Source organism: Rana temporaria, chromosome 2, assembly GCF_905171775.1.
Source record: "Rana temporaria chromosome 2, aRanTem1.1, whole genome shotgun sequence".
In the NCBI taxonomy this organism is placed as follows: Eukaryota; Metazoa; Chordata; class Amphibia; order Anura; family Ranidae; genus Rana; species Rana temporaria.
The window spans coordinates 117,249,010-117,275,419 of NC_053490.1; the positions used below are offsets into that span (position 1 = coordinate 117,249,010).

Sequence of the window (26,410 nt, forward strand, 5' to 3'; positions counted from 1 at the left end):
GTCAGCTGCTATGATCTTCACCCAGGAATCACCGTGGACGAAACATCTCCTGAACTGTGAGAGAGTATTGTGCTGTGCTGTACAGACCAGATGGTGATACCATGAAATACTTTTTTTTTTATATCTAACAGTGTGTAAGTATAAATCATAAAAAGGTTGTTTTTTTTTTGCTGGAAATAAATGTTTTAAAACAGGATTGTTTATTTTTCCTTATGTAATAAGCCAGCATTGAACCTTTAAGTGAAATTCCTTTATGATTGATCGCTTGTGTTGGGAATGATGCACTAACCCCTTGTGACCACAAGTAAAGACTTAAGGAAGTGGAGTCATCGCTGGCTAAAGATCCATTTATACACTAAAGCTGAAACCCCTCTGGAGAGTGTTAAATTTGAGGGGAACGGTGTCACATGGTGCGGTGAAGGCCTGTCATCCTTTCTGACGAGATCCTCTATGAACACGCTCTAGGATTACCAAGTCTCTGCTGGACTCGCCCTTCATAGAGCCGTTTATCACAATTTGGTGTTCATTCATATCACCTTCTAGCTCCGTTTCAACCTATGAATTACATATATGAACTTCTTGGGTTGCTTTCTTTCAGTAGCAGTTTATTATAGGAGCAGCTCATTCATTTTATTTATTTTTGTGTTTTAAAGCGTCATCAGCCCAGATCGGCTGACTGTTCTTGCGTTTAATATACAATATATAACAAAAAACAATCTTGTGATTGAGAGGCAGGCTGGGGATTTTGTTTCAGCTTAAAAAATAGTTTTTGATCTAATAATTATTTAAGATAATTACATAAAAATAGTGCTCCAATATATGTTTATATAACTCTGGATAGTCCTCTTGAACACACGTGGCCCTCATATTGCTGTGACATGCTACTGTAGTATTTCAAACTGTTGTCCTGTAGATGTACATATACAGCATGTGACAGTACAAATAATAGCTGGTCTAGTAGGTTTAATTTTGCGGTGGGGATTACTAATAAGAATTTTTTTTTTTTTTTTTTTTACTTGCAGAACTTGAAGAGAATCTTCTCAAACACCAGTACTGGTCCTGTACTGCCCAGGATCGTCAACGGTTGCCCAGCAAACAGCGAGTAAGCGATTCCTGTCATAGAAGCACCAAACAGGGATTCTATTGCACTCTGTAGGGGCACAAATATCAGGTTAGTGTGCACATCACACAAAACAACACATAGCTTATTTCCAGATGACATGCAATTGTAAACAAGGAAGACCTGATTTAATGTGTCTGTGGAGTTGTAAAACTAGATTAATAATATGTTGTTTATGTAATATGATTTCCCCCACCCCGACCACTTTAACATTATTGATTATCAGTTTGCAAGCTATTTCAGTAGAATAATTAGGTTTATTTGCTTTTGCCTGTAATCAAATACTTTGCAGCAAAGCCTGATCAACACCAGTGGAAAAAGCTGAGCTTTAAACCCATTAATTGGCCATTAACTAAGCGACGGCAAACACGCTTGGTGCTTAAATAAAGCCAGAGATAAGGATTATCCTGATTAGAAATAAAAAGATGGCAATTAAAACAGCTGATTTAATGAAGCAAGGTTTGCTGGCCAGTCTTGTGTTTTTCAGGAGGAAAGTGAGGCAGAAAGTGAGGGTGGTTCTAGTCGATGTTAGGCACAGGTAAGTTTCTTACTATTCGACCTTCTGTAGCTTCTCCAAGCAAACCCCCAAATGTGATGACCGGAGACATGCAAGCACAGTACAGGAAGAGGAAAGAAGCCACACACTGCAAGCTCAGCGCATCCCTGTAGTCACTCCAGTACCAAGGAGCTTTCCTCTTGATGTCTACCACCAGACCACCAAAAACCCTGCAATGAATAATACAAAGCGCCATTCACTGCCAGGAGCAGAAAAATACCAGTAGCTATTTTCTAACAAATGACTGTCCACTGGGTGATGTGCCTGACTAAAGTTTGCTCAGTGGTAATGTTTTCATTGAATCACAACTTTTTTTTTTTGGCATTGGGCTGCAAATTTACTAAAAATGCATGACTTCTTTGCAGCAGCTGGAGGCTCGAATGCCTCCACCCTCCCAAAATAGGGAGCGGTCTGTGTTCACACCTATAGGAAGACTGCAGCTGCTCAAGTCAGGTATTTTCATAGGTTGCAGTACATTTTTGAAAGGCTAACCTTCAGCTTTACCTTCACTTTGGTATCAATATATAGGACTCACAGGAGGCTTACTTGTAAAAAAAACACAAAAAGGAGCCTGAAATAAAAACCGAGATAGTGCTCAAAGCAACGGATTAAATTAGGACAATGACATCTGCTTGATTGCTATAAGCAAAAGCTCCACTTTTCACAAAATAAAGCCCTGTACACACAGGCAGAATGTCGGTTAAGAAAAAAAAAAAAGAAAAAAACACAGCAGACATTCTGCCCTTGCGTATGCCGGTCTGTCCGTCAGAATCCGGCCATTTGGACAGCTTCTGTGGGATGTGCATGCTGGAAAACCAGCAGTCAATCGACTACTGATCAGCTCTCAGCCAATTTCAGAGAGGGCTGATCTGAATGTTTTGGCAAGGGGGGTGGGGATGCATCCCCCTGTAAGATCACAGCAGCCTAGTGGGGGAGATCGCTGAACTAACCTTGCATGGTTAGTACAGCGGCTCCGACCGGGAGCTGACAGTTTTTTTCGTCCAACCCGTGGGGTTAAATGAAAGAAAAAAACAATAGTGTGTACCAGGCTTTAGTTACCTTAAACTTACTCTATGATAGGTTCTTTGCTAATATAAAGCTTTTCCTACAATAATTTAGTAGCCTAGTAGGAGCTAGTCATTTGATCAATAAAGGTTAAAAATAATTATGATTAATATTAATATCTGACATAGAGGGTCCTATTGTAGGTAGATTTGAGCTGGGACTTTATTCTTTCTAGTCTGCAGTAAGTGTCTAACTCTGAATTATTTCAACAAACATCCACTAACCTTCCTGTGCGCTGCAATTCTGGTCCACTTTCTTCTGGCTCTGGTTCAGGATCTACATGGCAGACATTTCCATTGGGGACTCCAGGCATCTTCCTTTTCTCCTGCAACACAGGAATTCACATACATTTAAATTTTATGCATTGGGAATAAATTTTATCCAGAAAAAATGCATGCTGGCGTCTTGCAAGAAAACAGGATTATTCAACTTGCTTGTGTGTTGCAACACTATTACTTTCCTTAAAAGAAGTCATTATAGAGTTAAAAAAAAGCCTTTAAGGGTGATAAGTGAAAACAGCTGCTATTCCTCCCTCCTTCCGGCCCCCTCCACCGAAGAAGCAAAAATGGCGAATGAGTGTGGAATGTGAGCCACAAGGTCAAGAATAGACGTCACAAAAAGAAAATAATATATGGACTAAGCAAATCAGTTGTGCTCATATGAATGATGTCATTCTGTCTATAAAGCTGTGGTAACAATAAAAGTTCCTCCTCTTTGCGGTTGGACATTGAAAGCAGCAGACTGTTTCTCTTCATCTGCATGTTTTCACAATTTGGATCAGAGGCAGTTTTAGGTTGCCCTGGAGTTGTGCCAGAGGACGTCCATATCACCTGGGCCGGCACATGGCTCAGCCTCCAAGCAATTAGCTGAGAGCCTGAGCCAGCCCCTCCCACCCCCTTTACAGCACAGCCCTCCAGTGAGTGCCAGAGGGGCAGAGCAGAAAGCTGGTGACTGACAGTCACCAACATTACGACGAGCCGAGAAAAATTAAGTTCAATGCTTCCAAGAATGTGTCGACTTGATTCTGAGCATGCATGTTTTTTTTCTCAGTCGGAGTTCCATACAGACGAATGGAAATTCCGTCGGAAAAAAAAAGAGAACATGTTCTCCAAGTTTGTCGGAATTTCCAAAGGAAAAACTCAGATGGGGCATACACACTGTCGGGATATCCAATGAAAAAACTCCTTCAGACTTTTTTCATCGGAAATTCCAATCATGTGTACAAGGCAGTATACAGGTGGTGTGTCACTGGCCAGATCACCAGGACAAACAAAGAGGGAAAAAGGCCTAAACAAACTGATGCAGCCACCCCATCTAAAGATTGGTAACCTGCAATATATTATATTTTTGATTTTAGATTTGATACCATTTAAAAGCTTTATGATATATTGCCACCTACAGGATTATTGGACACTGATGGCAAATGAAAAACTGTAGGCTAGCCCAGGGTATAATACATCCGTTCTAAAGCAAACCAGTACCAAAACAATGAGATGTGGGGCCTGTGCCCCTCAATGGACTCCAAGAAAGGGATTTTACAGGATTTTACAATGGAGTTCAAGAACAAATAAATCCTCTTTCTATTCCATTTTGGGACACACAAAGTCTTAAACCTTTGGAATGTGTAAAAATCAATCCACCTGAGAGGCAACAACACAGAAAAACAACTTCTAACAGGAACAATGTAAACAACAAGAACTAACTGCCTGCAGCTCAAAAAGACGCCTGGTGAAGGATCGCACACCCAAAGCTGTCATCAGATGAGGCAGAACTGTCCACTTGATAGAATTCAGAGTGGGTGAACATGTGGCAGCCTTGCAAATATTGGAAACAGAGGTCTGATGCTAAAAATCCTAAGAGGCCTTTTCTGCCCTAATGGAGTAAGCCTTTACTGAAAAGGTGGAAACCTGAACCTTAGGACCATAAGCCTGAATGGTGATCTGTCAGGATATAAATCGAGAAGCCAGAATGACAAAAAGGGGAATTAGTCTTCCAATAGGAAGCAGTGGCTGAGAGACAGACTTGCAAAGCCTGGACCACTTTCCAACAATAGAGGGTGATATCTTTTTGGTGAACTGGAGATGGACAGAGGGACAGAAGAGCAATGTCAAGGTGGAAAGTGGGATGACTTTGGAAAGGATGTCTTGGGACTCAATACCACCTTGTCATTCGTCATGACCAAAAAAAAAAGGTTCCTGGCGGTCTAAAGTCATCAGGTCGGATACTCACCTGACTAAGGTGACGGCAACAAGAAATACAAATTTGTGGCTCAAAGTATAGAGGAATGCTTCTTATAGGTCCAAATGTGGCCTTCTGAAGTGCCAAAAGAACAAAAATGGGAAACCCCTGCACAAAGGCCCTAAATAGAATTTCATGCCTAAAGTTGACTTAGCAGTTAGTTTTGATCATCTGGAAGCCATCAGTCACAAGACCCTCATCAAGAAACAGAGGGTTGGAGGATGTCTGCATTTAATAACATGAACTTGAGTCTTTAGAGTCTAAAGTTAGATCCTGGGGGAAGAGAACATTCTAGGATGGGAAGTGTCCAAAACAAACACCAGATACTCCAAATGCTAAGAGTCAGAACCAGTGAAAATTTAAGGTTCAGGATCCACAGGAACCTTTGCAACATTTCCTGCAGCAGGAGGTTGTCTAAATTACCCAAAATGGGATAACCCCAAAGAGAGCAAGCATTTTGTTGAACTCCCAAAGTGCAGAAGAGAGGACGAAATAAATTGCCATGAAATGGTAGTGCAGAGGCGCTACAGTAAACTGCAGAAACTACTGGTGGGCTGGAAAAATGGTCAGCATAAGCATCTGTCCACTCAAAGCATAACATGAATATATACTGATCAAGGCAATCAGCAGTAGTCTCAGTCACTGTATTTCCACTGTTATTCTATTTTTTTAAAGCAAAATTCCTAATAACAAACAGTCACATACTAAAAATTATACCAACCTGAGAAGGAACATTTTTTGGTGGCTCAATTCTGATAGATGGGTCCCATTCTCCAGGTGGAAGTACTGTCACTTGATCCAGGAACTCATCAATTCCAGCTAGCAAGTCTGTTCGGTCTTTTGCTTTGTAAGCAACATCATGAAAAATCTATAAATAGATTTTATTGTAGTAAAGAAAAAAAAAACACATACAGAACACGGTATAGTGTGATTGTAAGTAAGACAATAAAGTTCAAATTGGCCCATTTATCTTAATTTTTTTCCAGTAATCTGTAGATGACTTATTTTATTTAAACAAAACTCTCATGAAATAGGTGTTATCTCTCAATCATGATTTATAGTGACAAGACTGCACACATTTTTACTGTTTTGTCGACTGTGTTAAATTTCTGGCAACTTTGCCTGCTGCCTACCAATGGGAACGAGATGAATTCTGTCATATACATAACTAAAGAAATAATAAATTAAACATGAGGCAGTTGAGCACTTCTTGAGATCATAACTAGAGATTTACAGTTGAAACTGGTAGCTTTTGTGTAATTTATTTTGTCAACAAGAACAGTATAAAAAAAAAATATTAATTTACCTCATCGGTCATTATAGTAGCCATGGATCTGCCAATCTCATGGTACTGTTGTGCTTTTCCTACAGGTCCCAACAAGATAAATAAGAACCTGAAAGATAATCATATAAACTAGATGAACAATCCAACTACATACAAAAAAAAAGAGTAGAATATGTTCACTTAACAAATTGAATGTTCAACTAGCTTATTGAATAAAGTACAAGCAAAAATCTTCTTTTTTTTATTTCCTTGCACTTGGTTGGGTATTTAAAGTAAACATAGCTTCATCTTATTCACCAAGCGTAGTGAATATGTACTTTGCAAAGGGATCGTTCTTTACTCTAACAAATATACGCCAAAGAATTGTAAGCATTGTTTGATTTACTAAAGGAGTAAAGGCTGTTTACAACATAAATGAAGCAATATAATATGTTCACTTTGCAAAGCAATATTAAATAATATGAACACGAGATCACTTTAAATAGCCAGTCACGTGCTAGTAAAAATACTTAAACATAAATGGATAATAATTTGAATTCAGGTTCCCTTCACTTTGCTTAGTGAACAGCCTTTACTTTTTTGCCAAATCAACCCCAAAAAACAGCAGAACGAAGCACCAGAGAAAAACAACACTTTGAAGAGACAAGTAAACACTACAGATACATGTGCTAAGTGCAGATTTCATGAATGGGGTTTACAACTACTTTAAATGTTCATTGATCACTAGATACATTTTCCTTACGCTGGTATACCTTCTATACAACAGGGGCCTACACCTCAGCCTGAACCTTTTTGACCACCTGTCAACCGACCCCCCAATTGGAAGCAGGCGGGGGTGTTTACGTGCCATGGCAGCAATGCTTTGCCCCTGCAGCAAAGTTAACCTGACTTGTAGTAATCAGCGGATGGCAAGCCCGCTAAACATTTAAGTCAATGGGAAGCCACACAATTGCAGCACATTTGTTGGTAAAAAATGGGGTTAAAACAGGGGTTAAAACAGGCAGTGAGGAGGCGTCACATGGTTTCCTCACTGCCTGTCAGTAGCCTGTGGAGAGCGATCAGCGCACTAATCGAGCTTCAGAGGTAAGGGAGATTTGGATGCATGTATACAAGAAGTTTTCCTGTCCTAAAATAGATTTGAACTATGCAACCTCCCATTGTGATTGTGGGAAAGCTCACCTTGTAGAACCACGATGGTTGGCAAGGTTAGTTAAATATGCTTGTGCTGTTTTATCACTAATCCATTATGAAGGCAAGGTTTGGATGTGTGCAAAAGCCTACAGGGCCTGTGCAATACTTACAACACTCCACTTTTGTCTTTGCTTTCAAAAATGAAACATGGATTTAGTAACAGCTATGTACAACATTGTACTTATGTAATAAATAAACCTGCACTTTGGCGATTTAGTATGAGATAGTGAAAATATGTGGCTGTGAGAAAGCAGTGGAAGTGGAATTAGATCTCAGCGGTTACAGTCTAATAGATATCTAACAATATAAAAACATTGGTAAGTAGCTGGAACACAGCACAATTAATTAGGAGGATAATGAATATCTACTGTCTGAAAGGCCTGACTACCACAACATTCAAACTAAAATTAAATAAAGATAATCTTACAATGTTTATATAGAATACTTTAAAGCTGAGCTCTGGTTTAAGCCCTATACAAACTATTCCGTTAAGGAAAGGGGTATATACTTGCCTAACCTAAAGGTCCTCCGGTGCGGTCACATGATCTCTCCAGTAGCTGGCTTTAGGAGAAAGGAGAGATTGCCAACAACGGCTACAAAACCTGGGCGGTAACGTCCCCCATAAAATTACTATGGGGCATCGGTTGTTGGTGCTCCCTCCTCTCCCCTGAAGCCACCACTGGGAGCCGATCATGTGAGCAGACCGGAGCACACTTAAGCCCTGTACATACGATCAGAACATCGTACAAAAAATACTGCTTTTGAAGCGATCATATGATAATCTGATCGTTCGTACACAGCTTTCGTCTGAAATTGTAAAAAAGGGACAAACACAAACTTATATTCTGTCGTACAAGAATTTTCATACTTTAGTAATCTATTTGTTTTTGATATGGAGACTAGAATTGTAAAAAAAAAAAAAAAAGACGAGCATTTGTCCGATAATCACATTGCATTTTAGATCAGATAAGTATACACATCTTTCTTTCACAAGACATTTAGTATAGGGCTTAGAATGGGGTTCTTGGTAAAAATGGTAAGTTTTTACCATTCCTCATATTGCCCCCTTTTTATATTTGTGACCACTTTTATGTACCTGTGGTTTTATTACATTAAAACCTTTTATATTTTTTGACCTGCACCATTGGGGCTGCGTTTTTCTTTCTCTCCCCCACATGTTGTTTGGAGCCTTCCACCCCAGTTTTGTCCCATCTCTCAAGGGGTTCACCATCCCCCTTCCCCCCCATTCATTTGGGGCCAGACATCTTGGATTTTCGGGACATCATTCCAGGATATCGCACATCCATGGCCCTCCACTGAAGACTCATCTCCATTGTTGATCCAGTTCGAGAAAGCCGAGCAGATTGTGCCCTGTGAGTGTCCATGCCTTATAGATCTGTTGTCGCTGACAGACAGATCCACGCCTTCTGGTAAACGCATTTTATCTTCATTGAATATAAGAAAAGTTTGTTTGCCTTTGAGGATCTACGTGGTCATTCCATCATCCCTTCATTCACCAGTTGTTTGATGGACTTTATATCGCCATTTGGTTGTGTTTGTTTCTAACACTAGTTTTTTCATCCACACCACCTCCATTTTTGTTTTGTCACTTTACAATTACCTTGTATAGTGATTTATCATTTGTTTTATTTAGAGATATCCTTGTCTCTATTGCACTTAGCGCTACACTTTTTCCTCACCCTAGTATGTACTAGTATGTACATGGAAATGGGAAATGCAGAGGTGTTACCTATGGAAATCCTAAAAGAAGACCAGTTAACAGAATTTGAATGGGCAACATGTTTTTTCCCTATTGTGCATATACTTTCTTTCTAAAAAGAAAAGTCAGTAATGCAAACAATATAACCAACAATATAACAGTAAGGCTGCTTTCACACTGAGCAGCGGCAGGCGTCTGCGGTAAAGCACCGCTATTTTTAGCGGCGCTTTACTGTTTTTTCAGCTCTATTCGGTTGCTAGCGGGGTGCTTTTAACCCACAGTAGCAGCCGAAAAAGGGTTAAAACTGCCTGCAAAGATGTGGTTAGCAGGACTTTTTTTACCATCCTGCGAGCGCACCGCTCCAGTGTGAAAACCCTCGGGCTTTAACACTGGAGTGAAAAGGAGAGGCTCTTTCAGGGCGCTTTGCAGGCACTATTTTTAGGGCTATAGCGCCTCAGTGTGAAAGCAGCCTACATCGGTAATGCTAAGCAGTTGCATTATGTAGAGTAAGACTATCTGCTAGGCTGTTAAGCATCTCAGAACCAAGAAAACAGGAAGAATTTCAGAATCTTTTGTGACAAGCATCAAATCACAAACTACCTGCAATGGTCATTAGTGACTATATGTTGTAAAAATGTAATCCATTTTTAAACGTATCTTGTGAATATTAATAATGTTCCAATGACATAAACTAGAGCAAAACAATAATGTATTTACACAATATTAAGTCCATCTTACCTAGTTGGTATAGGGACTTCTGTCAGTCCGGTGAGGAGAACTGCTGGAGACAGGCGAACAAATGCTACAATGGGTCGTTCTAGAAAATCCAGTTCTCCAACAAGGACATTAGAGGCTTCTGCTCCCGTGGGAATTTTTTTCATGAAGTGAAGATCCACCTTAAAACACAACAACAACACACATTTGTGTGCAGTACAACTCCATCTACTCTACATGTTTGCTAGCAGCAATACAAAATTATACTAATCCGTGTGGCTCTCGTTTATGTCCCCCACACTCCAATATTCTCTTCCTTACCCTATTCTCCTGTGCTTCTCTTCCATCAGGATATAGGTACCTATGATAAAAGTGGAATCTACAAAATCTAAGAGGTAATACCAACCTTACTGAGATCAACAGCACTGCTGTTGTCGTGGCTTCCTCCATTTTTTACTTCTAAAGTAGAGGGAGTAGATTGAGGAAACACTGATAAACCTGTAAGATAAATGATTAGCTTCACTTGATTTATTGGTGCCGTTATACATATTGAAATACTTTTACAATATATACATTTGTAATGTCTTGCACAATAAGGACAAGCAGTCTGAGAAACCACAAGAAAACGGATGATCATTATCAAAACTGGAGCAGACAGAATCTGTAGCAGCTGTGCATGGCAACCTATCAGCTTTTACCTTCAGCTTGTTTAGTTAAAGGAGTTGTAAAAGCAGGAGTTATTTTTTCATCTTAATGCATTCTATGCATCAAGATAAAAAGCCTTCTGTGTCCAGCAGCCCCTTTCAGCCCCTCAAATACTTACCTGAGCCCCATCTCTGTCCAGCAAGGTCCACGAGTGTCTCAGCCGTCCGATACTCTCCTTCCCCATTGGCTGAGAGACAGCATCAGTGCCATTGGCTCCTGCTGTCAAAGTCAGCTAGCCAATTAGGAGACATAGGGGGTGGGGCCGGGCCACGGCCACAAATGGACACAGGGAGCTGTGACTCGACTCGGGTGCCCCATAGCAAGCTGCTGCTGTGGGGGCACTCAACAGGAGGGAGGGGCCAGGAGAGCCAAAGAGGCACTCAAGAAGAGGAGGATCTGGGCTGCTCTGTGCAAAGCCACTGCACAGAGCAGGGACATATAACATGTTTGTTATTTTTATAGGAAAAAAAAAAAAAGACTTTACAATCACTTTAAGCTTTGAAAACAAAAAGATAAAGATGGACACTGACTGTCTGCCATGCACAGCTGTTCTAGATTCTGGCTGCTTCAGTTTTAATAAATTCAGTGCATTGTTAATTGTTTTGTAATCTGCAAAAGATAAACACTTAAGCATTTAAATAAATATTAGGAAAGCAAACTACATATACTACCAGTCATTTCATAAGGCAGATACTAAAGATATGGAAAGAGGTGGAAAGGGGAAAGGCCAGGTTCACATGGTCTTCGGATGCAGCTCACAGCAGGGGTCCAGTGCGTCCCTGTTCTCCATTTCAGGGATGAAATAGGCTTGAATATTTGCCTGAATTCAGACCTAAATTGGAGCCAAAGACGCGCAGGACCCTTGTGCAACAGCCACAGAGCTGTGTGAACCGGCTCCATTGTGAGCCAGTCACAGTCTCCTGTCATGCGAATTAGATGCAGAGAAACCCACATCCAATTCGCAACAGTGAGATCCCAGCCTAATTCTCCAGGAAAGGAGGACAGCACACACAATACCTCACAACACTGGTGCTGTAGTGATAATATATCTGATACTGAAAAAGCTACAATAATGTAAGAATTGAGAACAATACATTTTCTAATATAAATTAAACCTTATTCCTTAATTTACTTATATACTTATTATACTAATTACAAAACTATCTGGACAAATTTGGGCTAAAACAGGAAATTGCTGCCACCTAGTACCAGGTTATTGCCTAATTCTGACTTCTGTGCAATAATATCAGAATTGAGAGGCAGTAAAATGAGCCATGAAGATGTGAGAAGTTCAAACTCAACAAACTCAAGAACTTAACAGAAGCAAGACCTGTGAAAAAAATTATTCTTATTGCCTGCTATGGATGACTTAGCACATCGAGTCCCATGTTTTAATATGTCTGTTAAAGCTGTCGCTGTTTAGATAAGAACTTTTAAATTTCAGCTGTCATCTTTTAGGTCAGGTAAAAAAATTGACCAGTAGCTTTGTGAAAGTATGACAAGACAGGTTAGAGGAGTTGAGCCGAAAGCAGCCAGAAAGCATTCCAATAAACTAGTTTGAAGCACCATAGAGCCTTCTTAAAACACAAGGTTTCTGCACTTCTCCCTTCCTTCCCAAACATTAAAAACAATGTACTTATCCTTTGAATATTATAATGGTCAGAGCAATGCAAATCATTGCTTTATGTTCCAGGTCCAGCTGTACACCACGAACCTCTAGTCCAGGGGTCAGCAACCTCTAGATCTAGATCTACCAGTAGAATGCAGACAGGTGAATGGTAGATGATGGTCTGGGCTTGCAGACCCGCCATCCTATAGAGCATCAAACAGAGTACAAAGTAGAGGGACTACTTGTAAAGTTGGAGTAGCTGTAGTAGGGAGCAAGAGCCACATAAGCCGAGGCCTTCTCTGTAATTCTAGCTCCTGCCCCATGCAGAGTGATACCAACTGCACTCCATCTTATCCCTACTAGTGGCCTCAAAGTGGTGCCAGCAGCAGCAAAGAGGAGATCCTCAGCTGAGGGTGAAGCAATGCACTGGGCATAATACTATAAGGCTGATTTCACACTCATGCGCAGGTGCAGTGCAGTCTACCTGCAGCTTTCCCGCGGTTTTGCTGCACTTCGCCATAGATTTCTATTATATCCTGCGGGTTTTGTGCACTTTCAGTAAGTGCAGGATATAACAAAAGTCTATGGCTAAGCACAGCTAACCCAGGAAAGCTGCAGATGCACTGCAGTGCTCCCACTGTGCAGGTGAACCACATCACATCGGTGTAAAAGCAGCCTTATAGGGGCCTGAGAACATTTAGTTTTCATTTATATTTGCAGTTTGGGGGGTGGTACAACCCGATTGTTAAAATGCGTTTCATCATCCCCGCCCCAACTGCACCCACTTTACCTGCGGTGGCCAGGAGTGTACACATGTCACAGCCGCAGCAGGAGTTGTATGCCCTACCATTGTTGGTGTAGCACCTGCCAAGCATGACCTATTCAAGTGAATGAGGCCACTCTGAAAGTGCCCTGTAACCTTGTGCAGTACAGAAAACAAGGTTAAAGCAGGCAGCATTGTTTTGCTTTCTCACCACCTGCTTTAACCCCTTGGACCCTGCAGAAGCATGCAGTTGCGGGGGGACTTGCAGCAAGGCCCCGTTTATTTGAATGGGTCACGATTAGCAGGCAGTAGCACCCACCAAACAGGGGGTTTCATTCCTTCTCTGGCATGTGTACACCTTTGTTTGCTCCTCAGCAGCTATAGGGGGTAGGGATTGGGCATGTTAAAACTGCGACTCAACCGCAGGGTTTTACCCCCCCCCCCCCAACTTCATGTGTGAATGATCCCTAAGGTTGTCTCTATCGAATGCAACGAAGGGCTCTTTCACAAGTGCAGCAGGCACTGCTGCTCTACTGAAAAGCGAGCCAAGTGTATTTGACAGGTCATGAGGAGGTGATATGTTGCCTCCTCATCACCTGATTTAAACCCATGATTGCTGTGCTATGCCGGCAATTGTGACATGGTAGTACGGCAATTAAGGGTTTAAATCAGGTGTGAGGGGGCAACACTGTGCCTAGTGACCTTTGACTTCTCCCATGTTGTTCATGTAAATCTCCACCTTATTAATGTTGCCTATCCTTGCTCTAATTTATAGCACACAGATACAGCCTAATTTTAGTGGGAAAAAAAGTATAACCTACCAAGTTATGGTAAGGCTGGACAAAGGAAACTAAATCATTGCATATGTACAGTTGGCCTAGGGATATTAAATAATAACTTTCACAAGGCTGCTCATCATCCTAAAGTAAGGGATAAGCCCCTTATTTGGGAATTTCTTGTGGCAGTGTCTTAGGACCTACCATCCTCCCTTGGGTGATCAAGTGTGGAAGATCCCATTACATGGGGCAATTTATGATTATTAAATAATACAAATGGGTCATAATTTGCTTTTACCAAACAAATCGGTAAGCATACTTAAATGCATGATCTGTGCCACCTGGCTGGACACAGTTATAGAAAAAGTCCAATAAGAATTTATTGAAAGGAGAAAATGTGCAATTTATATTTTAAGCTAATAGATATATAATGTTATTTATCAATGGTACATACCCCAAGACAGAACAAGAAAAGAGACCTGTTTTATTGGGCAGAGTAAATGAAGATGGAACAATAGGTATAAAAAGGGCTCCGGTCACTTTATGAACACAGCAAGGAAAAACAAACTTACTATTTTTGTCTAGTAAATGAGGCTCTGACTGCTTCTTTCCAACCTCTGCAAAGGAGCGCACCATAGGAATAAGATTGTTGCGTTTCTTCTCTATTTGATGGTGATGTTTCTTCAGCAGTGCTTCCTTCACCTTGACTCGTATATTATCTCCTAACTCGCCGGAAGAATCCTGGTGGTCCAAGATCAAGTCTGCAAATGAAACAACCAAAAGACATCTTGTTCGGTTTGCATATAGCTATAGAATTAGTCCTCACCACAACATAAGACAATACTGACTGTGTTACTATACTCATACTAAATGTGATTTCTATTTTCCAGCTATGACCTGCAACAGAAGTTTCCTGATATTCCTTCTTTTGCATTTGCATATTGCTCTATTAAAGCAATACTTACAGTATACTGTATGTGTGAACCATTTTATCTGCCATAGAATTTGCAATTCTGTTCAGCTACTGTAGCCTTGTTTTACTGGCACCCTGACAAGACAGTAAAGACCGGCTGTGGACCTTCCTACAGACTTTACTGAAGTTAGACAATATGGCAAACACAAATTAGGCAAATCTTATGCTCTCCATGGCTTTGAGCATATTCCAATGATTAGTTGTCAAATCTACTTGGTACCCATTATTTTAACAGTATGCTTTATTTTGTGCTTTGATGGTTTTCTCATCAGTTCTTGAAAATAAAGGTTGGCCAGACATTATAAAATTTTTCTTGTACAAATTTCCTTTAGATTTTCTAAAACCATATGAGGTCAAACATAAACAGTTAAAATATTTTTGCAATCAGGCATGCCCTTGCACAACATAGTTGAAGGTAAATCTAAAGGAAATTGAAAAAGAAAAAATTATATAATATGTGGCCACCTTAAATACAAAAAAAGAAAAGAAAGGAGGGCGCACCGACCTAGTGCATTATCACAATTTTTTTTAATTAAAAACAGAATAAAAACAATGGTCTTACTCACAAAGAAAGCTTAAGTAAGCGCTTTTCAGACAGCTAGGAACTGGACCTCAGGGCACCTGCCAGTGGAACCTCAGACATATAGATGGCTTATGTGTTTCTGGGGCATACCCCCTTCCTCAGAGCCTAAGTGGAGCTATCACCACTTGATGAAGCGATTTCTCTCGAAACTAGTAGGGCGGAACGAGCGGTACATTTGGCATCACCCCCCTGGACTGCTTGGTTTTCCTGCATGTACGGGTTTGTCTGTATGTATCTGGCCGGGACATCAGACTACAAGGCTCTCTAATCACTACAAAATTGAGTGTTTAGCATGTACAATTTTTTATATTAAAGTTTTAAAGGTTTTACATGATCAAGGCCCCCTCTTTTGTCTTTTTTCCATATCCATGAAATATGAACATCAATGATTTGGATTAATGGAACGAGGTGATGATTCCCAATAGGCTGTTTCCATCCAGCTTTTGACTTTGCAATCCTTTATACCTTCATGCTACCTGGGGTCCCCTATAATCAAGGGACCGCCGAGATCTGGTAAGCAGATTTATATGCTTTGTCAGTGGAGGATTTCAGCCGATTGGTTGTCACTCTGTATTGGTGATTCATCTGAACATACACGTTGAGGACTCTTTTTCTTCACTGGTGGAGAAGTATCCCACTTTATCTTTCTATTTCAGTCACAGATGTGATCCAACGTTCCCATCACCTTTCATATATGGACTCTTGCTGCTGAAGGCTTGATGTATTATCTCGCATGTTTTATGATTACATGATGATTGTTATGTTCTAATTGATTATTATAACTCACGTTTATTTTACATATGTTCACATCAGTCGTTTATAAGGTTTAGCGCAACTTGTTTTCTTTCTATATTAAATACCCATTGCATGGAACATTTATGGGAAAAAAAAAGCATATTTGCTAGATTCAAGAGAACACAGCTTCACGATATTTGCCAAGTGTTTAATTGGACTCCATAGTTTATCGCACACAAATCTGTGTCTGACCTAACCCATAAAGTACACGTAAGAGGGGTATATATCTACAGCACTATCAAAACCAAAACATAAAAAGCACATAAAACTAAAAAACATGTTGCTAGGTTTTATATATCTTAAGAACACATGTGCAATAACCAATAAAAATAATAATTTCAAGTACATAGTGTATTCGTAAAAAAAAAATAACCAGAAGAAAGTTCCAGAGATGTAATATTGGTCTGTGAATTCATATGATTAAGCCATTTAATGACATTACACACAACTACTGTAGCTATTCCATGCTAATTGTACTCTGTGCCTGACTTCTACTGCGAAGGATCTAGTTATAAACGGCAGAGCTGAGCCCTCCAGGGTTATTCTGGGTACTCTTGCATTTACTCAGCTAATTGCAGCAAGCAAATGATTTGCTTTATCCGATTTGGAACCATTTGAAAATTGTCCCCTCAGACAAGTGTGACAGCACATTTTAAGCAATGTATTAACGAATCATTGTCATCCATCTTCGATGTTTGTCAGTTAGTAATACAATTAAAAGTGTAGCCTCTAGTCTCTTTCCTTTCCCTAATCCTTACCATAGTTTTAAATTGTTCCTCTTTGGCATCAAAGATGATAAACAACTGTCACATCACGACTAACCTTTATTAGAGTGTCAATGGCATCTGAAGTCAATGGGTTCATGTGTGTGCTACAACGCACAGTGTAGGTCTAGGATCTCAATAAGCTTCTTGTGTGTTAATGCATGCTTGCCTGAACACGCCAACTCATGTGGGCACACTGTACAGACACATCGACAAGAGGAACTTTATAGAGATATTAAAAATCCTTTATTATAAATAGGGACAATAAAAGGAAATCCCTGGAAAAAAGCCAACACTCCATGAGCCGTGATTAAGACCTGAACGGGCAAAACGCATTGAACTTTTTCTGTGAATTTTTCCTTGTATTGTCCCCATTTATAGAAAAGGATTTGTAGATGATACTGAAGTGCCAGCTTTCCTCTGAAGAATCATAGTAGAACTACTGAAACCCAAGGATGCACAGGGATGTCCATTTGCAGGAAGTGGTTGAGGGGGGAAGGGAAAGAACCAGTCGAAAGGGTCCTTCACTTTTTGAGTGAATTTTTGCTTTAAGGCGCAGAGCTGAGCTACAAATTTGCAGAACTGTCTTCAGCGGTTATCCTCTGACTTGAACCTGTTCCTGAGTTATGCTTCTTCACTGCTGACCAGGCTTGCCCTTGAACCTGTTTCTACTCTGCCTTCCCATTACTGACCTATCCTTATTTTGGCCTTGTCTTTACACTGCTTATTGCTTGTTGACCCGAATTGTCTGAAAGTATCTTTATTTGCCTGCCCATTGCTTACCCAGCCTGTCTTTGACCCATTTCTGCCTTGCTTCTCCACTTGTGACCTGGCTAGTTCCCGACCATGGTTTGTCTGCCGATTTCCAGGGAATCCACAGACTGCTTCCTGATCATGACACTGCCTACTTCTTCAGTTGCAAACCTCAGCTGGTCTCAGACTATGCTTCCAGCCTTCAGCGCATTCCTATGTTCCCGACAGCCAATAATCCATTACCTTACTCTAAGCACTGGGGTACAGTACAGGAAAGGCTAAATATTCACAGACCCTGGGTTAGACTGGCACCTTCAGATGACTGTCCGCTGACAAGCTTTTGAGGACACGCCCCCTGTGCATCATCTACAAGTCCTCAGTTTAGCAATGCAGAGTAACCAAAAATAGAAGGAAGGGTGTCCTGTAATGTACTACAACAAATCAAACTTACACGTAATTTTAAATTATTTTTATTGTAAACAAGACACGGGCTGACTATTCAATCATGGGACATCCTTAAGCAATGAATGAAAGGGTGGGCAACAACTAGGCAAATAGAACTGTGCCAACAGGCCCCACAATAACAAGGTTCAACAGACTTGACATCGGATTGCTGCTGCAAGAACCTTGCGGACGAAAAAGTGTACTCTGGCAAGGAGTTGTTCCATCCATCAAGTGATGCTGCATTTGGAAGCAGGACGTCCCTTGTGAGGTCCTGAGGGGAGGATGCTCAGTTTATATTGTTGTATTCAAAGACAGTGAATAGTTGATTTAAGAACCCAATAAACTAGAACATAATAAGCTAGTTAAGCTATAAGTGATTTCTCTGTGATGGAAAAGGACACTAGTAAGAAACTGAAAACTCACGGAGTGAGGTAGGTTCATGGTGGGGTGCCCAGAGGAAGTGTCTTCAGAAGCTTGCCAGTGTCCAGTCACCTAAAAGATACCAGCCTATAACCCAGGGTCTATGAATATTCAGCCAGTGAATTGTGCTGTATGATTAAGATAAGAAATCCAACATGAGAATCTTTATTCTCCAAGTGAGTAAGAGCTAGGTGAACTACTGTTGTGTAAGCACATGCAGCGGATTTGTATTGTCTGTATGCATACTGTTGGGGGTCCACTCTTAAGTCAATTGTCTTCTTTATATGTGCTATGACCAGCCTTTCGAAGCATTTCATAATTATAGGGGTCAGTGCTATTGTGTGAAAGCCCTTCATAACACTGTTTTGTTCTCTGAAACAATTGTAGTATTCTTAAGACACGTAGGGACAGCTGTTTGAAGTTATTAAAGATGTTTTTCAATACCTGTGAAAGCTTATATGTACCTTCTCTAAGAGCCTACCCTGGAATCAGCCTTTATAAGTTCTCCTGAGTGTGCCACGGAACCCCAGCAAAGGTGGCAATAAATGAGAAGACCTGAAGGTGCGAGTGTCCTTTAAGAGGTGACTGGAGTGGAGACACAGAAGATTTTGAGTGGAGTTTGTTTATAGGGGTACTAGTAAAACATGTATGGTGTATTTGTAGGGTGGAGCTAGGTTTAAAAAAGGTTTGTAGGTACATAACTGTCAGTCAGTGAAGAGACTACTACCATTTTAGGATGAAGAGAAGATGATACGTCAAGCAGCACAAGTCAATACTACTTGTGGTGGAGCAAGTCTGCTCACTTGAAGGCCAAAGAGGCTGGTGTTACGATCAAGGCATGTACCATCACAATTTAACCGCGTCATGAGAGGGGATGGGCTAGATGTGGGAAATTTATGTTAATATGGAGCCGACAAATTTAGTTTGTGTGAGTATCTGAGCGTGTATGCAGTGTTAATTTTGGCAGCAAATTTCGATTTAGTTTTAGTCTTAGGACTAAATTGGCATTTCAGTTTTAGTCCCATTTCAGTCTTCTGCAATTGTTTCAATTTTAGTCGTATTTAGTCAACTAAATGTCCAGTACATTTTAGGTCTACTAAAATGTCCTACGTTTTTGTAGACTAAAATCTCCAGTACATTTTAGTCAACTAAAACTCATTTTTTGTCGTCTACAATCAAATGGTGAAATCAAATTGTAATGCATTAACATTTCTCTACAATGTCCAAACTCATATACTGCTGGAGTGAAAAATCTCATATGTTATTATTTATGGTATTGAGGTATGAACATGCACTACAGACCAGTGTTAATTTTGAAGTCAAATTTAAAATTTAGTTTTAGTCTTTTGACTAAAATGCCATTTTAGTTTTAGTCATATTTAGTCATCTCAATTGTTTTAGTTCTAGTCCTATTTTAGTCTACTAAAATAGTATTCATTTAGTCTACTAAAATGTTTTAGTCAATCAAATTAACACTGTGTGTATGTATTAACGTGAGGTTTAAACAAGAGTCAATACTGCCTCCATGTTAAAATAAGCTATTGGGGCTGGAGTTAAAAAGTGACCATCAACATTAACAGTTCTGTTGGGCAAGGAATTAAATTCAAGTAGTGGAAATATTGTTTTAAAAAACTGTGTTCTGTCGTAAGTGATGCTGTGACTCAACATATTGTGAGTATTTGATAATCCCCTATACGTTATGCAGTGTTTATGGATGTACTGTTTTAATATTATTTTAAATATAAATTCTAAACAGGTTATACAGTTCAGGACATTTATAGCCGTATCAGCTCTTCCAAGATCAAAGAAGGAATTTTTTACTACTGAATCTAAACACATTGGCTTTTCACAATTTAAGGCATCTGCAGCCAAGAGCAACAAAAGTACTAAACAGACATACTGTATGGCATGTTTAAAGGAAAACCTATGCAAAAGGTAGGTTTAAACTGCTAAAATCTCCTTCTGAGAATGCCAGTTACTTGGCTGCTGTGCTGGTTTGTTATTTTCCAGGTCACCGACTCAGAAGAGATCTCTCCGTTGATGCCTGCTGAGCAGGCGGATGATAGGTCCGTGTCTGCTCCACGATGCAGAGCGGACACGAACACAGCCCACTGTTGTCTATGAGGTGGTCGGATGGAAACGGACTGCATGTCCATTTCCATCCGTTTTTCATCCGATCCAATCCCCCAGGCGGATGGCGAACGTATGCCCAGTCGTCGGTTTTTAGTGGACCGGATCGGATAAGATGCTGGTGGGTGACAGCAGACATATGTCCGCGGACATCCGCCACCCCATAAAAAGCAATTAGTTGTCCTGCTGGGTCTGCCTGAAAAATGGACAGGGTCTCCTGCAATCTTGTGGGGAAGCACATTGTTTACAGGTACAAAGTACAAGCATTGCATCAGCGATTAACAAATCACTGGTGCGATGCAGGGCTCCTGCAGACTGTCAGTGTAAGCCGTACATTGTACAGACAGGTAGTTTTACAGTGACAGGAACAATCAATGAACTGCCTGTGGTACTTCATTGAGAACTACAAGCCGGCAGCCACAAAGGATGTTGGTACTTATAGTTGATTCATTCACAGAACTCTGAATGAATGATGCAGCCTTTTTCAAAAAGTGACAGCTGGTGCAGGAAATTTCTCCCCATACTGCTGTCACACAGAGGGCTTGGATTGTCGAGTGTCTGCAGGGGCGGGAACATGTTCCACCCTAAAAACGGGTGGAACAGGCAACATGTTCTCAAAAGGTGAACTTATCCTTTAAATCTGTTTCCACAAAGCAGAAAACACTATACCAAACAAAGGCATTAAAACTATTTGCTTCGTCTTTTTACATATATGTTCAGAATAAGCACTTTGACCCTTTTTCTAAACCTGTTGTTGCATTTATATAAAATTAGATTGACAACTGAATGCTTTAATTTTCCACTTGAAACTAATTTTCATGAATCATTGGGGGCAATGCTTGTCTTAAGATTCAGCTACACATATCAATACACAAGTGAGCCTTCAAAGAAGACGCTGGATCACATTAAAGGATTTGAATAATCTCCCCAAGGCCCATTATTAATGCCTCTGCGCTTAGGAACAAGCTATCAGTTGTTTTGCTTTGATAAATGAGTGTATCTACGCTTTGCAAAAAAGAATCAGCTACGCGTCCTTTTATTTCCAGAGACAGCTAAAACGCCACACTGGCACTGATCCTGGAAATACAGTGTCTGAACTTAACTACAAAACTACTATATACTGTTATGGTATACATCTCCTACAGTCAGGTCTGCTACCTTTTGTGCACGTTCATTGTTTTCAGCTCCTGCCTAGGTTTCCTTTGTTAGTTTCAAATGGGGTAAAGAAGGGTTAGAGCCTTAAACCTATCGTACATATAAGGAGAGTTTTTAAAAATCGGTTGATTTTTACACTATATAAATGTCAGGGAAGGGCAACTGCTGGCTATAAAAAAAAAAAAAAAAAGGCGGCAGGCCAGCTTCGGGACAGTGCATGGGTAGTTCTAAGCTGGCAGAATGGTGCTTGGAGCAGGCGTGGTGAAGTTATGGTGCTTGGGGCCTCAGTGAGTGCACCCACAACTAAACTGCACCAGCCGCCTTGACCTTTATTTTAGATGAGACTACCTACAGCCCAACTCCAGTCCAGTGCCTCACATAGCAATAATGACAGCCAGGTGAGCACATTATATATACAGCAAGCAGCAGCTGGGCACCTGTTTTCCATTATATATTAAATATATCACAGCTGGGCACCTGTTTATATAATTGGTCATAATCTATTTTATAAAGCACAGCTGGACATCTGTTATATGTTAAGCACAATAGAGTGGAGGGTCAGGTCACTAATGTAAGGGGGGAGGGGGGGGAGTGAATACACGTACGTAAGGATGGGGTGGCACTGATATAAAAGGTTCCCCTTTCCTTTGCGTATTCACTCTGCGGAAGGTCTCCCCCCTCCACCAACATTAGAGTTCCTGGTGTTCTCCCTATATATCAGTGTACTCGGAGTTCCCCCTTACATCAGAGTCTGGAGCATGCCCCTTTACAGTGCAAGAGAGAACTCTGAAGGCCCTGATGTAAAGATATAGAAATAAGGCTAAGTTACTCAACTATGCACGAAAACGTAGGAAACGCAGTGCAGAAAACGGCAGCAGGTGCTTTGGACTGATGAGTCAAAATTTGAAATATCTGGCTGTAGCAAAAGGCAGTTTGTTTGCAAAGGGCTGTAGAGCAGTACAATGAGTGTCTGAAGGAAACAGGGGAGCATGGTGGAGATTCAATACAAGTTTGGGGCTGTATTTCTGCAAATGGAGTTGGGATCAATAGTGTCCTCAACGCTGAGAAATACAGGAAGATACCTATCTATCTTGCCATACCATCAGGGTGGTGTGCGATTGACCCCAAATGTATTCTGCAGCAGGAAAATGACCCCAAAACATACAGCCAATGTCATTAAGAACTATCTTCATTGTAAAGAAGAACAAGGAGTCGTAGGCCTCGTACACACGACCGAGTTTCTCGGCAAAAAACATGTGTACATTTTGACGAGGAAACTGTCGAGGATCCTGTCAAGCCAAAAAGAGAGCATGTCTTCTTTTTCCTGGACGGGAATGGAGAAACTTGCCTTGCCTAACAAGGAACTCGACGAGAAAAACGATGTGTTTCGCCCGTCGAGTTCCTCGGTCGTGTGTACGAGGCTTCAGAAGTGATGGGTTGGCCCTCACAGAGCCCTGATTTGAACATCGAGTCTGTCTGGGACTGCATGAAGAGACCGAAGGATTCGAGTCACCCTACATCCACAGAACATCTGTGATTAATTTTTCAAGATGTTTGTAACTGTGTATACCTAGAAGAATTAATGCCGTTTTGAAGGCAAATGGTGGTCACACCAAATATTGATTTGATTTGGATTTCTCTTCTGTTCTTTCTATTATGTGGATTGATAAAACGAAACTATAAACACTTCCATTTCTGAAAGCATTTTTAATTTACAGCACGTTTTCACACCTACCTTAAGTACACAGTACTGCAAGGTACGCTTAGGAGTGGTCCCAAGAAAGCTTTTGCCAGTGTCCAATCACCTGAAGGTAGCAGCATATAACCCATGATCTGCAAATCAATTCCGGTGTCCTGTACCGTCCAAGATAAACCTATCCCCAGCCATACAATATTTGTCTTTGTGAAGTGAATATATCGATGAGGTCATGGTCATTCTCTTGTACGATTTCTGCACTAACAAGTATGATCGCTCAGGCCAAACATTCATGTTTATGCACCCAGCATCAGATTCTTAGGGGAAAAATGGCAATTTTCTCAGAAGCTTCACCTAAATCAAAATGATTGTACTCCATGACCCAGAATCTCTGCACAGATTGAGGGCAGCCCCCAGTCAAATAACAGTAAAGAAAACAACAATTATTTTCAGGAGGCATCAGTCAGAAAACCTGTCATAAGAGAAATATGGGGTTTGCTGAGGCTCCTTAGCTTGCACTGAAACAAAGCTGAATTACACAGGTAGATGAGTATTATACCTGCAATTTCCTCGATGGTGTTTGCACGCATATCTAGCTGAACTGTTCCATTGATGATGCAGCTTCTCAGTTCAAAGAGGCTGTGCAGAGAGAGGGTGGCTACATATGGTTTACTCCAGCGGTCGCCTCCATCTTCTACATCTTCTTCAAACTTCAGCCACCTAAATGAAAGGATATCAGTAAATCTTATTTGCCATGACAAAATTCACAGGGTGACAAATGGACACATCTCTGTATTGATCTGCTTAGTAGGGAAATTTAAAAAAAATTGATTTTGTGCATGAATCCGCTTTATAAAACATTGACCGTTTGTAACACCTATTACCAGCTGGTTATGTGCAAATACTGGCCACACACACACAGAGATCCAACCAATTAAATTGGCTTATTAGCTTGGGTAAAATCTCCTACTTACAATGACTTGTAGCTTTTAGCTAGCCTTTGACCAACTAATATACCATTACAGTACACATGCAGTAAAGGGTAATTTCCCCAGAAAATGATCACCTGGCAAGTGTAAAGATTATAATATGGTAAATAGCATGCAAATATCAGGCCTCGTGAGGTCATTCTGTGGTTAAAGTGGAATTTTAGTCAGAAAATTAAGTCTTGGTAGATGACTTCAGGCTGGCCCCTTTTGCAGGTATAACTATGTAAAACGTTAAATATATATTATAAGTTCCTGTACTCTAAGATTCAGTAATATTGTCTCACCCTGCTCTGCGCATGCTCAGTTGCTCTCTATTTTAGGCACTGCCAAGGTTGTAAAAGACAATCTGACAGCCTTAACCATTATGCAGGTTAAGGACCTTGCCCCTTTTTGCGATTTGGCACTGCGTCGCTTTAACTGTTAATTGCGCGGTCATGCTATGTGGCTCCCAAACAAAATTGGCGTCCTTTTTTCCCACAAATAGAGCTTTCTTTTGGTGGTATTTGGTCACCTCTGTGGTTTTTATTTTTTGTGCTATAAACAAAAATAGAGCGACAATTTTGAAAAAAATGCAAAACTTTACTTTTTGCTATAATAAATATCCCCCAAAAATATAGTGATACCTCGGTTCACGAACGCTTCTGTTCACGAACAACTCGGTTCACGAACAGAAAAGTTCATAAAAATATGCTCCGGTTCACGAACTCCGCCTCGGTTCACGAACAGGAGCCGCGGCCATTTTAATGCTATTTCCAGGCTGTCACATGGTCGTGACTTCCTGTAGGAAGATCGTGGAGAGAAGAAGACACACAGAAAGAAGTACTGCGAGTACTCTGCATACATTTTAAGGATTTTTTTGATTTTTGGTGTGCTTTTTAGCACATACAGTACTGTACTGTACTACAGTACTGTTCTTGCTGTATTGTACAGTTCACTGGACACCCAATATGGCTCCCAAGAAGCATAGTGGAAAGAAGAAAGTGCGGAGCAGCAATGAAGGTGACAAGAACAGCAATGCAGGTGACAATGTGCAAAGTGGAAATGCAAGTGATAATGTGCAAAGTGGAAATGCAAGTGATAATGTGCAAAGTGGAAATGCAAGTGACAAGAATGTGCAGCGTAAGCATGGTGGCAAAAAGAAAGTGCAGAGCAGTAGTAAAGGTGACAGCAAGGTTGTGAATAAAATAACCATTGAGCTGAAGAAGGAAATTATAGAAAAGCATGACCGTGGTATTCGTGTGACTGATCTGGCCTCGGAGTACAAGATGGCAAAGTCAACAATCTCGACTATTCTGAAAAACAAAGCCGCCATCAAAGGAGCTGATGTTGCAAAAGGAGTAACAATGTTAACCAAGCAGAGGACGCAAGTGCTGGAAAGCCGCCATCAAAGGAGCTGATGTTGCAAAAGGAGTAACAATGTTAACCAAGCAGAGGACGCAAGTGCTGGAAGAGGTGGAAAAACTTTTGCTTGTGTGGTTGAATGAGAAACAGCTGGCAGGTGATAGCGTTAGTGACGCTATGATCTGTGAGAAAGCCAGGAAATTGCACAGTGATTTACTGCAAAGAAGCCCCTCTACAAGTGCATCAAGTGACGAATTTAAAGCCAGTAGGGGGTGGTTTGAAAAATTCCGCAGGAGAAGTGGCATCCACAGTGTGATTAGACATGGTGAGGCTTCCAGTTCTGACAAGGCCGCAGCAGAAGCCTACAAGTTAGACTTTGCGGAATTCGTGAAGACAGAAGGATACGTCCCTCAACAAGTGTTCAACTGTGATGAAACAGGGCTCTTCTGGAAAAAATGTCGAACAGAACCTATATCACGCAGGAGGAAAAGGCACTACCAGGGCACAAGCCCATGAAGGACAGATTGACACTTTTGCTGTGTGCCAACGCAAGCGCCGATCTGAAAATTAAACCACTACTGGTGTACCATTCTCAGACCCCTCGTGCATTTAGGGAACAAAATGT

The 26,410-nt window shown here is 40.8% G+C and overlaps 1 protein-coding gene across 1 annotated transcript in view; it reads right to left on the minus strand.

Annotated features, from left to right (window-relative positions):
* SLC4A8 (solute carrier family 4 member 8) overlaps positions 1 to 26,410 on the minus strand; it is a 200,458-nt gene that overhangs the window by 57,447 nt on the left and 116,601 nt on the right. Inside the window, exons 5-13 of the mRNA XM_040340821.1 lie at positions 24,015 to 24,175; positions 14,315 to 14,503; positions 10,296 to 10,387; positions 9,914 to 10,071; positions 6,286 to 6,373; positions 5,701 to 5,847; positions 2,966 to 3,066; positions 1,672 to 1,846; positions 1,017 to 1,150 (exon numbers count right to left, since the gene is read on the minus strand). Of these exons, the coding sequence (XP_040196755.1) occupies positions 1,017 to 1,150; positions 1,672 to 1,846; positions 2,966 to 3,066; positions 5,701 to 5,847; positions 6,286 to 6,373; positions 9,914 to 10,071; positions 10,296 to 10,387; positions 14,315 to 14,503; positions 24,015 to 24,175 (1,245 nt within the window). The remainder of the gene's footprint in view (positions 1 to 1,016; positions 1,151 to 1,671; positions 1,847 to 2,965; positions 3,067 to 5,700; positions 5,848 to 6,285; positions 6,374 to 9,913; positions 10,072 to 10,295; positions 10,388 to 14,314; positions 14,504 to 24,014; positions 24,176 to 26,410) is intronic.